At 35.6% G+C, this 16,783-nt stretch overlaps 1 protein-coding gene across 1 annotated transcript in view; it reads right to left on the reverse strand.

Annotated features, from left to right (window-relative positions):
* Window positions 1-16,783, reverse strand: part of LOC145675696 (lachesin-like) — an 866,246-nt gene that overhangs the window by 102,654 nt on the left and 746,809 nt on the right. The window contains exon 7 of the mRNA XM_081746303.1: window positions 4,981-5,121. Within this exon, the coding sequence (XP_081602429.1) occupies window positions 4,981-5,121 (141 nt within the window). The remainder of the gene's footprint in view (window positions 1-4,980; window positions 5,122-16,783) is intronic.

Consider the following 16,783-nt stretch of genomic DNA (forward strand, 5'->3'; position numbering starts at 1 on the left):
ACAACATTACAACCTGCCAGCCGACCTACACTTGCTCCTTGGCGATGATACTCGTTTTATCTCTGTAATGCTGTTGGTTTTGCAAGAACTTCAGGTTTGGCATGCGATTAAATTTTAATTCGTGCGTGTGGATGTTTATTTTTATGTATTTTAATTAACGTATTCCTGGTTTTATTATTGTTGATTTTGTCTGAGTTTTATTTTCGTGCTTAAGTTCTGTCATAGCATGGGTGCATAAAGACCGTGTTATTGGCGCACGCACTAAATATCTTACTCACTCACAAAACTTGTTTAGAGCAGGCCCGTATCCAGGAGGGGTCTAGGGGGGCAGAGCCAGCCCTAAATGTTTGCTGGCCCCCTAAAATTTTCATGGTAGGCTTGCAAATGAACTATAATATAGTGATGAACTATAATATGATTGGATCGGCCCCCCCTAACTTCTGCCGGCCCCCTCTACATTTTTGGGCTGGCTACGGGCCTGAACTGGAGCACGTTGTTTCGTTCTTTCAACACTCACAATTCTTTGTAAACCGTTGCTATTCTATTTCTCCGATCTGACAATAAGTATAATCATCTTCGTAATATGTTTAGCTGATCCGACATAATTGTAGTAGAAAGTATGAGGAACATATGCAATTTAAAATATGAGTGCAGTGTAGGACTAAAAATAGAAATATACCGTAGCTATCCCGTAGTAAACCAAATTTTATTTTTTTTTTTTTTTAAAAAAAATAGAATATTTATTCTATTATTGAAATATATTCAATTCCTAACTGATGTAAAAACAAAAAAAAAAAAAAAAAGCTTTCCAGAGAAATAAACCAAATTAATGAGGTTTTGTAGTTACAACATTTTGTTAATAGCATGTTTCTGAATTTATTACGGCGGCATCTAGAGTCCCCATGTTTCAAACGAATCTTCCTTTCCCCTAAATATGTGGTTTTCTGCATCATAGGCATATTCGTTATACTTTATGTCAAGAATTCTTTTATCTAAGTACATTTTATACGATCATTTGCTTGTTGTTTATTATTTATATTGAACACTTCCATATTTATTTCTATATACATTTTGAGTGGTGTATTTAGGATTTTGTTTTAGGAGGGCTGTACACAACACACGAAAAAGCATTTATGTTTTTCCTTTGGGTGTTGATAAATTTTAATGAAGTGCATATAACAAAGTTATTTTGGGGGAGGGCTTGAGCCCGATAGAAACCCTCCTAAATACGCCACCGTACATTTTCTACAGTCGTTAGCTTGATATTATTTCAACTTCCGATTCATTAAAAAAGAAAATAAAAGAAATAATCTAACCTCTGCTCTGAAAATGAAATACGGTAAAAGTTCATTTTTGGCTATTTGGTTGATATAGAAACTTTCGACTCAGGAGACCTGGATTCGATTCCCAATGGAAGCTCATGTGATTTGGATCCCACGTTAAGCTGTAGTTCCCATACAATCTAGGTAGACCCTACTTAAACGGAACGTTAAAGTCTACCTACTAATTCCAAAATGGATGTGGTACATTCGAAAACAACTTGTAGCGTAGTAGTATATAAGAAGTCGAATGAGGTGGACTACTGTATATATTAATAAAGAAAAACACACAACTACAGCCACCACTTCATCTTGCGGACCTATCTTTGATGGATATTCAAAGCAATTGCCAATATCTGGCGGAGCATATTCGGTTAAAAGTCCAGATTTTAAACTAAAAATGTTGATTTTACTGTACTATAGTGTGTACTGTATTTACCATGTAACAGATATTTTACATTGTCAGATTGGATAGTGTGCCTCATTAAAATTACAGTAATGTATAATTCAAATTTTCCTTCGCAACGGAATAGTGGATATTACTAGCCACTTCATGAAACAAGAAATGAGTGTATTCAGGGGGGGGAATGGATCTGAAAATGTAGGGGGACGCATGACGTCACACTGTCTCCCGTGCATATCTTTGCCCACTGTAAATTTTCAGGAAGTGTAGGGATGCCATACAAAATCTTGGAAGTGCGCGAACGGTATTTCCCGCGTTTCTCTCACTTTTACTCTTGAGTGTATTTCTATCTCGATATGCATTATTTCCGGGATACACTTTGATTGAGTTTTGATAAATTATTTATGAGCCACCCTGCATGCTGACTGATTCTACAAAATCATGTCTTCTTCATTCCTAAATTCATAACTTGAATTTGAATTCTTCTTAAGATAGTCATATTTTCTCTTCTTTTTCTTTCTTTCTTTCTTTTTTTTCATTACAAGCTCCTAAAAAGTGATTTATGTTAGAAGCTTAAGTTTTGCTCCAGCTTTGGATATAATCCATCAATTTTTAGTTCTTCCTGTTGTTACTGTTCGGAGCCATAAACTTAGTCAGTCAAAGCAAACCAAAGCGCAGGTAGAGAGAGCACGCTGATAATTCACTCTGCACAGATTCTCATTAGATTCTCCTTGTGAAGAACGCCGTCGGAGGGTGCGCATAATGAATGCTACTTCCGTGGTCATTTATCCCATGATACTATAAAATGCTTTCTGCTCCGACGGGACGTAGGAAGTGGAGAAGAGGAAAGAGGAGGTTGGTTGAAGCTAAAAAAAGAGGAGAATATTCGAAGAGTTAAAGAGTGTTTAAGTAACTACATAGAGTTTGCGTGAACAAACCACGGCAACAACATAAGTTTTGCCTACTTATTCGGAAGAGAATAAGCCTTATTTATGTTAGCCCACTTAGGTTACTGTACACCCATACAAGTGCTTTCTTTATCTCCTGTGGGAGAAGAAACATTATTGCATGTTTCCGTGTTGGAAGTTGTATTTCGGAAGAATTAGGGGGGATGTAAGGGGTGGGTTGTGTACGACGGCGAAATTGTTTGTGCTTTTGAAATCTGTTTCGTTAGTTCCAGACATTTACCATAAGTGATAAACTTTGTGCCTTTACAAACACGTATACATCAAGAAAAAACACAGAGGTATAATTTATGAACACCTTCATAAGGATAAAAATTAATATATTTTTAGAGTTTAGATAAGAGAAACAACTACATTTAAACCTACATTTGTGAAGTGTCAGGATGGTTGCTACTTCGTGGATACATTGTTAAAATTTACAGCTCGGCGGGAAGGGCTTGGGTTCGATTCTCAGTAGGAGCTAATGTGGTTTGGAATCTACGTTAAACTGTAGCCCACGTCTCATATAGTATCAATGCTAAAAACAGCATTAAACTCCATATCAACAATTAATTACTAGTGCGTTTTAGTCTAGCGGACTGTGGTACTAGGCTGAATCCGCTGATAATCGGAAAGAGAGACCCATCGCAGGTTTGAGTCTAACTTAAGGGCGTGGAGAGTTTTAACTGTTCTCGATGGTTTTGTGTTCGTTACCCTGTCGAGTCTGATAGGATTCCAAAGTGTAACAAAGAGTTAATGTTTAAAGAAAGAAAACCAGAGGTACACTGAAAATGAAAAGAACGTAGGGCTACGTTGCATACTGAAAAAGAAATTCTGTAGTTTCTGGAGATAATGGTCAGCCATATGTAAAATTCTGCAGCGAACGTGTAAGCGAAAACGTATATTTTATATGCGCTTTCCGTATATGTGTACCGACTTTATTCATGTTTTCGTCATCTACAGTAACAGTACATACGGGTATATACCATTTAATCGTGATTAACAATGAGGACACATATTGACTATTAGTACTCAGCGCAATTGCAAGAAATATGTAACATACGTCCTGTGCGTATGTTTGTTAAGTTTATCCATCATCATACTTTATCTTCATTATAGTGTGTTATTTCTTCACCATGGTGTCTAATTCGAATCGTAGCACAATTATATATTAGTTTTTATTTTTTGGAATGAGCAAAGCTTTACACCGTACCAAGCATTGACATTTATACCAAGCAACGTAAAACTTATTATATTTCCAATATTCCTCATGTGATTCGGATTCCACATTAAGCTGTAAGTACGCGTCTCATATAGCCTCACTACTGAAAGGGAAGCCAAACTAAAAATCAAATCAAATCTGCAAGGGAAGCCGTAAATATTCGCGGCTACGCTTGTCTGTTATTTTTATTTATTTATTTACTATCCCCTTGTGTGCGTCCCTGGAGAAGAGCTGGATCCACGTCAAACGTAGTTGCTGACGAAATGTCCAGCACCACGAAATGAATATGTGCATAGAAAACTTACAAAGAAAAGAAATAGAGAGAGGAGTGTAAACTGGTTCAAACTTGAAGGCTTGCTTGTACAAATTGAAATCAGTAAATACCGTAATATCAAAGAACTTCGACAAACATATAGTAAATTTTACACTAAAACATAAAGTAAAACAGTAAACATAAAGTAAGTTTTACAGCACATTGATTTTATTTAATGTATGAAATTCCAAAAATATATTAAATCAATCCTACCAGCTATAAGAATATTTTTTTACAACCCTTGCTACCATAATGTGACCTGTAGGGTAAAATGTTATTATATGTAAAACCGTTCATTCAGTGAATTTTTAAAGATTGATTTTGAAATAATCTAGTATTTATTTTAATATTAGTTTCTTTAATTTTGTATTTTATAAGAATATCGCATATTATTTAGATGTATCAAAATAAACTTTTCATTTGTGATCTTAGTCTAGAATTTATTTGTATTCTGTGAAATATATTCACTTCTGTAATACCTTTTGATTTCAGGTATCGTATTTGTTCAAATATACAGATTTATAGTTCTGGATATTTCATATATAAGAGTATAACTACTATATTTGCCCATCTTTGTCCATTGTAATTTTTAGGAAGTGGGGAGACACCATACATATTGTTTGAAAGTGGGGATACCGACCACACCCGCGGCCCCCCTCACTTTCACCTTTGCGTCGAGATTCTTTATTATTTTAATTGTCCTAGGAAATACAATTTTAAAAATGAAAAACTTAAGCATAAAATGATACAATCAAAGAAGAAAATAAATAGATCCTTACTCATTTGATTATTGATAATCCCAGCGTCTTTGAACCAGCTGTTCATCGCCTTCGGTGACGCTTCTACGTAGCATTCAATAATAACATTACTGTTCACAGGAGCTACCACTAGCTGATTGGGCACTTTAATCACCGGATGAACTGGAATGAGAAATTCAATAATAATATCAATTAATATTCTGGCAATAGAGATAGAGTATGGAACGCAAATATATGTATATAGGCTCGTATTATAATTTTACAGATTGCACACTTTGCATATAGGAAGTGCACGTACGTTTGTGCAAACCAAATAACCATACATATTGTTGAAGCAGAGATTTCCAATAAGGAAACAGAATTAGTAGATTTGGAATGCTTAATAAGCATGAACGAAAAGTGTGTTGCTGATAATTGCAGAATTTGTCGTTAACAAGTTCATCCACCATATATAGTTGACTGGCAATGCCACAATTGACTCCAGTAGAAACAAAAATTTTTGGATTGCATCGTATGATGTCGCTAGTGTCAGTAATAAACATCACACCCAGTGTTTCTTCCAGAAATGTTTTTGAGGGCGCACTGCTCCCCCGAAACTCTGAGCCTCCCCGGAGAAGGCCAAAATAATAGTCTATAATTGTGCTCCTCCGAATACTACGTATGTCCTCCCGGAACATTTTTTCTGAAAGGAACACTGGTCACAGGAGTCCAATTTTATATTATACAGGTGATAACAATTAAAACTGACATCTGAACTGTTACCTTTTCTTACTGCAATAGTTATGTATGTGATATTATAATTTAAATATACTTTCATCAAAAGTTTCCTTTACATTAAGTTAGAATTGAGAGCACATTTGATCGGTAGGATTTGGTATTTTAAGTTCATTGAAGGATTTGATTCTTTAAAGCAGTGATGACAAAAGAGCGGTCCGCAAATAATAATGAAAAATGTGCAATTTTTACCTTTTCTAGAACAGAAGAGAGAATAAAAGCTCACCGTAACCTTCTCGTATCAAAACATGATTTTTACCTTTTTAAATATTGTTTTATTCTTTTATTTAACAGTCCCATTCTAAACATAAGACCGTTAGTATCGGACCGACTTTTGCAAATAAAAATGCAATATCATACAATTACTTTCATATGTTCCTAGATCAGGTCCTAATTGACCTAAACAAATAGAACCAAAAACAGAATACCCAGAATTCAACAACTGTTCAGAAAATATACATATTATAGTCCAGATGGTATAACGTCGTTGGCTTCCCGCGCTTGGACCTACTCGTCACTGGGGGTGTGGTAAGAGGGTAGCCAGTCACCACCAACCATCTACTGCACTCAGCGAACCACGAGTAACCAAGCTGGCCACTCCTCTTATACGTCACTACAACTTTTCGCGGGAAGCCAACGACGTTATACCTTCCGTACTATAATATTTAGCTAAACAGCCTTAAAATGGAGAAACTTGCGAACCAGTTATAGTTTTTATTTCGCCATAATGCACAGTACATTACACATTGGCCATCATTACTTAAGAGAATCGGTGCGTTAATTCTTGTAACTTGGTCTATCCCTCCCTAATTCCCATAATTACTCATATGAACAACAGGTAGCGGAAATGATTTAGAGATAGGGCTTTCTCAGACGCCAAGGGGCTCGTCCCAGGTTGATTTCTAATTGTTTCGCACAATCATTAGTGCAGACAATTTTACTATATTGCACTCATGGGTTTAGTATAAAGTTTCAAATTCAATTCTTGGAGGGAAGTCAAATATCAGTTGTAGATCAAAAATAATTTTGTGAAGGGACCACTGGTGTCTGCTTCTTAAGAAGTTTCACATGTTATTTGCGAGATAAAAAAAAAGTGTGATAATGATATATTCCTCTCCATAATGTCACTCATACACGTAGGTACATTTCAATTACTGGTTTTGTTTCATGAATTAGACTTTGCAGACGAAAAAATATCACTTCAACAATGGAAACTTATACAAACGATAGAAATAAATAGGTATGAGGACAAATGAGTAAACACATACTGCCATTTACTATATACATATTGAAATAAATTTATACATTTAAAATTCTACGATATACTAAAATTGATCAAGAAAAATCCAAAGATGAGACCTATACCCAGGGACGATTCCAGGGGGCAATCGCCACCCAAAGATGAAACTTTCTTATTGAATCAAAAGATCTAATATATTTCAGGCACAAATTTTCTTGTAGGCCTTATATCTGGAGAACTATATATAGCGTAGCCAAATCTAAACTAGCACTTAACTCAGTATGATGTGCTTATTCCGTAAAAAAATACGAAAACTCGATTTAGGAGCCATTCAAAATTTTTGTGACCGCTAATCCAAAAAATCCAATATATTTAATTCAATCAAATATTTTCTTGTAGGCCTTATATCTGGAGAACTACATACAGTGTATCCAAACCAAAACTACCACTTAACTCAGTATGATGTGCTTATTCCGCAAAAAATATCAAATCCCGATTTAGGGTCCATTCAAAATTTTTGTGGTCCCTCATCCAAAAAATCCAATGTTTTTAATTCAATTACAAATTTTCTTGTACGCCTTATATCTCGGTAACTACATATACTGTAGCCAAAGCAAAACTACCACTTAACTCAGTTTGATGACGTATGGCAAGATAGCCCACCCCCTTTAGAAAATTGAAACAATGACTAGGTCATTCGTTTGTACTATGTTTGTACCGTTTGTACCGAAAATATTTTCGTTTGTACCATTTTCTTTATAGGGTTACTTGAGAGGTCAACTGGGGGGCTATCTTGGCACCAAAAAATTTGAATACACCATTCGAAAGCAAATCATTTGTACCGTTTGTACCGAAAAAAGTTTTGTTTGTACCCTGATAGTTTTCGAGAAACAGGGGATGACATTTGGGGGGGCTATCTTGGCGCCAAGATAGCTTCCCCGTATCACAGCACAAAAATTTGAAATACACTATTCGAAAGCAAATCGTTTGTAACGTTTGTACCGAAAAAAAGTTTTGTTTGTACCCTGTTAGTTTTCGAGAAACATGGGATGATATTTTGGCGCCAAGATAGCCCCCACCCCGTAACACAGCACAAAAAATTGGAATACTCCATTCGAAAGCAAATCGTTTGTACCGTTTGTACCGAAAGATGTTTTGTTTGTACCCTGATAATTTTCAAGAAAGAGTGGATGGCATTTGGGAGGCTATCTTGTGCGCAAGATAGGCCCCCTAATATGTACTTTTTCCATGCCCATTAATAAGTGTTATGTGCCTATTCATGTGAATTTATGTGTATTTAGAACTCTTGTTGTACATATCCAAATAAAAAAAGGACTTCTTGGTAATAACGCAACGTCAAAATTGAATCAGCGAGTGGGAAAACAGTGTGAGTTCAAAATAAGCCATTTTGAGTTAAAGGCGAAAATAACACTAAAGATGTAGAACTACACGTTGTAATGAAGAGCAGTACAATTTGTAATACCTCGCCCATTATAGCAGAATGCTATAATGTCGACTGTACATTTGTGGCATTAACAAACGTAAGTTCTTTCTTCAAATATCTCAAAATGCGTTTTGTGGACTAGTAGTGTTTTTCCGCTCAACGATTCAATTAAATTTTCTCTATTTGTGATCTTTTCCGTAAATAAATACCGTAAAAAGAATAACAAAGTGTGTAGAAATTCAGAAAGAAACTGGATTAACAGAAATAATCTTAAACAAAGAAAACTAAAAGATGAAATGTTTGCTCATCTAAACCGCGTCCTTCCATGTTTCAGCTTTACACCAACTGAAAAAATTAACTGCTTATATCTGTCACATTAACGGCTCGAGAAGTTTGCCCCTTTCATAGACAATAGACAAAAGGAAATAGGCCATTGCTGAATAATATGTATTTACTTAAGGAAAAGGGCAGAAATAGAGAAAATTTAATTGAATCGGTGAGTGGAAAACCACTACTAGTCCACAAAACGCATTTTGAGATATTTGAAAAAATAACTTTCTTTTGTTAATGCCACAAATGTACAGTCAACATTATAGCATTCTGTTATAACGTACAAGGTCTTGCAAATTGCACAGCTCTTCATTACAACTTGTAGTTCTATATCTTTAGTGTTATTTTTGCCTTTACTTCAAAATGGTTTACTTTGGACTCACACTGTTTTCCCACTCGCCGATTCAATTCTAACGTTGAGTTATTACTGAAAAACTCATTTTTTATTTTGATATGCACTATCAGGGTACAAAGAAAACTTTTTTCGGTACAAACGGTACAAACGATTAGCTTTCGAATGGTGCATTTCAATTTTTTTGAGCTGTGATACCTGGGGAGCTATCTTGGCGCCAAGATAGCCCCCGCCCCAAATATCATCCCATGTTTCTCGAAAACTATCAGGGTACAAACTAAACTTTTTTCGGTACAAACGGTACAAACGATTTGCTTTCGAATGGTGTATTCCATTTTTTTTTTTTTTTTTTGCTGTAATACGGAAGGGGGTATCTTGGCGCCAAGATAGCCCCACGTCCCGAATATCATCCCATGTTTCTCGAAAACTATCAGGGTACAAACAAAACTTTTTTCGGTACAAATGGTACAAACGATTTGCTTTCGAATAGTGTATTTCAAATTTTTGTGCTGTGATACGGCGGGGGGGCTATCTTGGCGCGAAGAAAGGCCCCCGCCCCAAAATATCATCCCCTGTTTCTCGAAAACTATCAGGGTACAAACAAAACTTTTTTTCGGTACAAACGGTACAAACGATTTGCTTTCGAATTGTGTATTCCAATTTTTTGTGCTGTGATACGGGGGGCTATCTTGGCGCCAAGATTGCCCCCCCAAATGTCATCCCATGTTTCTCGAAAACTATCAGGGTACAAACAAAACGTTTTTCGGTACAAACGGTACAAACGATTTGCTTTCGAATGGTGTATTTCAAATTTTTGTGCTGTGATACGGGGGGGCTATCTTGGCGCGAAGAAAGGCCCCCGCCCCAAAATATCATCCCCTGTTTCTCGAAAACTATCAGGGTACAAACAAAACTTTTTTTCGGTACAAACGGTACAAACGATTTGCTTTCGAATTGTGTATTCCAATTTTTTGTGCTGTGATACGGGGGGCTATCTTGGCGCCAAGATTGCCCCCCCAAATGTCATCCCATGTTTCTCGAAAACTATCAGGGTACAAACAAAACTTTTTTCGGTACAAACGGTACAAACGATTTGCTTTCGAATGGTGTATTCTAATTTTTTGTGCTGTGATACGGGGGGGCTATCTTGGCGCCAAGATAGCCCCCCCAGTCGACCTCTCAAGTAACCCTATAAGGAAAATGGTAGAAACGAAAATATTTTCGGTACAAACGGTACAAACGTAGTACAAACGAATGACCTAGTCATTGTTTCAGTTTTCTAAAGTGGGGGGGCTATCTTGCCATACGTGTTTGATGTGCTTATTCCGTAAAAATACGAAAACTCGATTTACAGGCCGTTCAAAAATTTTGTGGCTCCTGACCCAACATCTAATTATTGGCCAAGATCGCAATCTTTTGATCCAGTTTTTGGATCATTCCTAAAATTTTTGTTTTATTTATAAATAAAAACACATCCCAAAGTTTGGAGCTTTTAAAAGTAGCTCTAAAGAGAAGTATTACAACCCACCGCCCCCTAGAAATCCGTCTTGGATCCGCCCCTACACCAACCAATATATTTCATCAAAGTGGATAAAATAATATGGGTGAATCAGTAGTGTAGCCAGAGAGAGGAAAATGTTGGTCCGGCCGCCAAATGGTATCCTGGACCCTCGAATGAGAATTGACTGTTAAATGTTTATTAAACCGATTTAGTACTTGCAGCAAATGAAAAATAGAATGCCAAAAAATATTAACAAAAAATTTATTTTAAAACACATCAACAAGTTAAAATAATTTTAAAAACTTACGTAATCTGCTTAGTACTCTCATTTGCTTAATTTGGTGCACCCAGTTGGTAATTTATTACTTTGCTAATGTACCAGACTTGTCTATCAAAACTGTTATCTATCGAAAATATTTAGAAATTTGAGATTGTTAGAACGGCGTAAGCCTCACAGTATCTACGCCATGCGCCGGTAGGCACATGTAAAAATATTTAAAAATTTGGGATCGTTCAGCATCTCCATCATGTACCGTGCTGTGCTATTAGTTGTAGTTTAGAATATTTATTAAATGAACGTAATAAAATGGGGATGAAATTGATGTATAATATGGTATTTAATTGTAAAGTTATGGTTGAATTTAAACGAAATTTAAATGCTTTTATTTTGAAAAATGATTAGTTGTGGGAAAGGTAAGAGAAAGAGAAAGGTTTTAATTAAGACAAAGGAATGAGCACTAGCCTGATATTTTAATGAGGCTGGCGTTGTTTTGGTTATTTGGAATAATAATAATAATTATTATTATTATTTTTTAGAAGCTTTGATAAATTGGAGTTAGTTTGGAGTTAGTTAACATTTGGATTTTTATTTTGATTTGCAAGGGGCGTTGAGTCTTTTTTTGATAATGTGGTTTTATGATTATGTTTTTTTTACACTTTTATTTTATTAGTTTTAACTTAAGCTTGATGTATTTGCAGTGCTAAATTAACAGAATGGTATTTTTGAGTTATGGAGTTGGCTGTTTTTTAATGATGTATTTTGCTTTTTCTTTTGGTTCATTTTGTATCTATTTTAACCGTGTGTTGAATACTCCTTGTTGATGTGTTTTTTGTGGTTTTGTTTAGGCTGTGCGGAAAGGTATGTGGAAAGGCAAGAAGGAAATTAGTTGTGTTTATTGACAATTTTGAAAGTGACAATTAACAAATATATGCTTATTTAAACTGTTTGGTAATGTATAACATTAATAAAAGTTTTGTTTTGATAAATTTTAAAGAGTTTATAGTTTTGTTATCGAATGTAATTTAATAAAATAATTGAATTTAGTGAATTAAGTTAAGAGTTTATACAATTATTACATGGTTACTTTATATTTAATACACAGTTACTTTACACTATTGTGTTAGAGTGTCTGAGCTTGATCTTGCTTTTTTCTTACTTTCTTAAAACGAATTTATATAAATATAAACATAGCCAAACAAACAGACTTCCATAAGTAGATTTTTATTTCCATATGAAGAGGATATATGTACACTTCCCAGAACCTGTGATTCGAACTTCATGCATTGTCATGATTCAAGTTTCAAAAAGTAACATACTGGAAATATAATAATAATAATAATAATAATAACAATAACAATAATAATAATAATATTAATAATGTACATGTGTAATACTGACAATATATTTTTGTGGAATTATTATGCTTTAATAATCTAAAAGAACTTTAAGTATGTAAAACAGCCAGGTTCTCCTTATGCCCCCTAGAACTACTTGCTGACTACATAATTGAAGTGTCTGTAAATCCTTATATGTATTGATTTTTTAGAAACTCGAGTACGAAGATTTTTTTTTGAAAATGTAAAAATTGATGTGTTTAACTGTAACCACGCCACCGTTTAATATCAAATTGATATTAAAAGTATACTCTCCAAAGAGGCACCCACTGGAAGTCCAGCTGGTCATGACCTCCCCCTGAAAACTTCCTAACTCAATATACATTTGTACACTTTCTGAATAAACCTAAACTTGTTTAACAGGAAATGATTGATGTAGCAAGAAATTTGATCTTATACTTCATCTGTACTCTTTCTCTTATAAAAACAGTTTAGTTCTATCATTTCTTCCCCTCAAAGCATAGGTGGAAGTATTTCACAATTACTTATCGTATTTTCGGGTGCAGAATAATATCCATTCAATACTAGATATACTGAGTAAAAAGGCGTATGTGGCGTACGTAAAAACGTAGGTTACTTGCGTCTGCAGCAAACATTCTATACGTGCTTTCCTTATACGGGGCACGTCCAGAAAGTAAGTTCCGTTTGGTAATAAAATTAAATTGTGTACAGATACAGAAAAAAATATTTATTGCACAAAATTTGACAACTCTTAAACTACTTTTCCACATAACTGCCGAAATTTTGCAGGCATTTGTCATAGCGTGGTACAATGTTTTGTATACCTTCTTCATACAAGTTTGCCGCCTGCGTCTTCAACCAGTTGGAAACAGTTTCTTTCAGCTCGTCGTCATTATTGAAGTGTTGACCGCCAAGGAAAGACGTGAGATGTAAGAACAGATGAAAGTAACCCTGCGGTTTTCCTGGATCTTGTCATCAATCGCGTGAACCAGTTCTTCTGTAACCAAAGATGAACGCCCACTTCGTTCTTCATCGTGCACGTCACTACGTCCTTCATTGAATTGTCGGACCCATCTTCTCACCATTGAATCACTCATCGCATTTTGTCCGTAAATATCGCAAATTTGCCGATAAATTTCACTTGGCTTCACTTTCCTCGCATTCAGAAAACGAATCACAAGCGGCGGGATTTTCAATCAACACCGATATTGTAAACAATCACAACAAAGCTGCTGACAGCGATCTCCAAACGACGCACGTTTCTTCTCCTCAGGGTTGCCATACTCGAGACTCGCGATGATGCCAAACACGGGTCTGAATTATGCTAGATTTTTGTAAATTATGCCAGATTTTCAAATTATCTTTCCTAATTAATTTTAAAGACCCGCCCCCTACTTATCTTCATTATTTTAACGAAGTGTTTTAACTGTATTCGAGTACAAAGTTAATATGACGCTGTCAGGAATGATAATGAAATAAATTGGTAAATGACACATTATAGAGAAGGAAGGTCGAATTTATATTTTATGAATGGATAACAGTTTAAGAAATTTATGCACAACATGCCACTTCGGACACAGCCCTGAAGCATTCTTTTAGTGTATTACTAGCTGTCCCCTGTCGCTTATATCCCTCCCCTCTCAAGCTGTAAACTGAAAGGGACAGAAACATTCCAGATAACCACACATTCAGTTTTCAGTTGACAGTAATAAAACTATAGGCAAGTAAATATGTTTTGCAGGGGCAGATTTTGCTACTTTTGAACATTTCTATGAATTCAACAATAAATTACAACTGTGGAAATACTGGCTGGTTTTCATTGCTCCCACCATCGCTTCAACTAAAAAGAATAATTCCCGACGGTCTTTGAACCATCTATATTTTCGTTCTTTTTCTGTTCTCCAGAGGGAAGAATGAAATTATGCTAGATTTGGCCAAGATGCTAAAGTCAAGATGCTAGATGCTAAATGCATGTAAATTATGCTAGATCTAGCACCAAGATGCCAGATATGGCTTCACTGCTTCTCCTTGATACAGAGCGTCTACCGCGCATGTGCGGAACTGCAATTGCAGCGCTGCAGCGGAGATAAATTGAAACGGAACTTACTTTCTGGACGTGCTATGTAAGTGTTCCCAAAAACGTACTTTCCTTACGAAAGAACTGTATATAGACAGTCAGGATCTCACATACACATGGATGTATACACAACATGTAGCTGAAGAAGGTAACGAACGTATACGTATGTAGTATGCGGAAGACTTAGATGTCAGACATTCTGCAACAGCATGATGTATCATCTAAGTAGTGAAAAGGAAATACGTATGTAGCATATGAATCTAGAGACCGGATGTTTTAGGCATTAAAAATCTGGAAAATAGGTAGGCAAATAGGCACTTAAAATTTAAAATATAGGCAGTAAAATGTAACTCGAAATAATGAAGGTAAATACTCAATATAATTAAAAACCAGTGGAGAATGCTCCAAGAGCATTGCCAGAACGAACTTTAAAAGAAGGGGAGATGGAGCGGGAAGGATAACTGTGATTGTTTCTACATGTAAAAGTAAATCTTTTTATCCGCACCTTCTTCTCTTTCCCGCAAAAATTAGCATAATGTCATCTCTGTATGACTTAAGAGTCCCGAGATATGGCTCATTAAATCTCCCGATATTCGAACTTTTTGGCCAATATCTGAGATACGATGGCCAGTTAGCCAGTGGGCACCGGTTACTATTTGGTACCAAGATGTTCACCATCCTCTTAGGTATTGATCAACACTAATGTGATCTCTCTATGACTTAAGGTTCCTGAGATCTTTTTCCTTAAATCTCCCAAAATCGGAACTATTTCTTGGCCAATATCTCAGGAACGGTAAGTCATAGAGAGATGATGTTGGTGTTAATCAATGCCTGAGAGGATAGCAAACATTTTGGTACCGATATTTGCTTCTGATCACTGGCAAAACCAGTGGCTAGTTGGACAGTGGCCACCTGTTACTAATTGGTACAAAATGTCCATCATCTTAGGTATTGATCAACATCAATATCATCTCTTTATAGCTTATGGTTTTCGAGATATGGCTCCTTAAATCTCCAGATATCGGCCATTTTGGGCCAGTATCTCGGGAACGGTGAGAGTGACGCGGAAAATACAATCACTTTCTCAGATAGTTCTGTGCTCTATCGAATGAAGGGCTCAAAATTGAAAAAATCGCAAATAACAGACAGACAGACACACACACACACACACTCCACCCCACACACATGGGCAGAGAGAGAATTCAGTAACGAACTTTTTAAGTTCATTGAAAATAGATTCAAGTCATAGATAATGTTCAAAGAGTTGAGTTGAGTTGATTTTAGTTTAGCGTCCCTTTCAGCAGCGAGGCTATATGAGACATGGACCTACTGATTAACGTGGAATCCGAACCACATGAGCTCCCGCCGGGAATCGAACCCGGGTCTCCCAAATGTACAAAGAATATAGAAACATACCTGTTTCTTAATATTTTCTTTTACTTTATCTATGAAAACGGAGCTTGATATGCATTCCATATATATATATATATATATATATATATGTGTGTGTGTGTGTGTGTGTGTTATTTGTAAAAATTATATATCTTCTCAATGAAGGGTTATTTTGAAGAAAATGCATAGAATAGGCAACATTAGGCACTAAAGCAATTATTTAGGCTGTAACGGGCGAAATAGGCAAAATAGGCAAAATAAAACTGGCTTAAACTGAAACTATAACCCCCCATATAAACTTTAAAACGTTAGTTTTGATCATATCTTTAATATTAAATAACAGGCATTTTGCCTAACATCCGGTCTCTATGAGTAACATATGCTCCGTACAGACTTCTCCGTAGTAAACGTAAGGATTCTATATATTTGTACAATATACTGCTGTCCGAGCAACGAATTTTTTTTCTCGGTCTGTAAGTAGTGGTCAGTAATATTTTACCCCCCCCCCCCAAAGGTTTGACCTCTCCCAACAACAATTTTTGGGTGCGCGCCTGATATTCTTTTCTACTTTTTTTTTTTTTTAACTTTATAATACTAGCAAAAGGACAATATACAGTTCGGTTAATGAGTTATAATTCAAGTTATGATTAAACTCAAACTTTTAATTTTTGTTTAACAATAACATTTTTCGAAAGTTAATTCATATACGTATCAATTTATAAATCACACCGAGTTGAACAAATTTCTAAATGCTAAGATGCATTGTTATTTGTAGGGATCTGGAAGTGGATCTGGAAAGATAAGGGGATGCATGACATCACGCCGTCTCCAGTACCTATATTTGTCCTTTGTAATTTTTAGGAAGTGGAGGGACACCACAATTATTTCCTGGAAATGGGGAAAAGGCGTTTCCTCGCATTCCATTCACTTTTACCCCAGATTATTTGAAGTTATGTAGATAATCGAATGTTTCTAACGCTAAAAAGTTTATCATTTGACTTTAAAATAATTAATAGTTTTTGTTCTGCTCGCACAATGTCTACTGATTTATGTATACTATATTCATTTTAAAGGTAATT

Source organism: Thermobia domestica, chromosome 2 (genome assembly GCF_964235325.1).
Source record: "Thermobia domestica chromosome 2, izTheDome1.hap1.1, whole genome shotgun sequence".
In the NCBI taxonomy this organism is placed as follows: Eukaryota; Metazoa; Arthropoda; class Insecta; order Zygentoma; family Lepismatidae; genus Thermobia; species Thermobia domestica.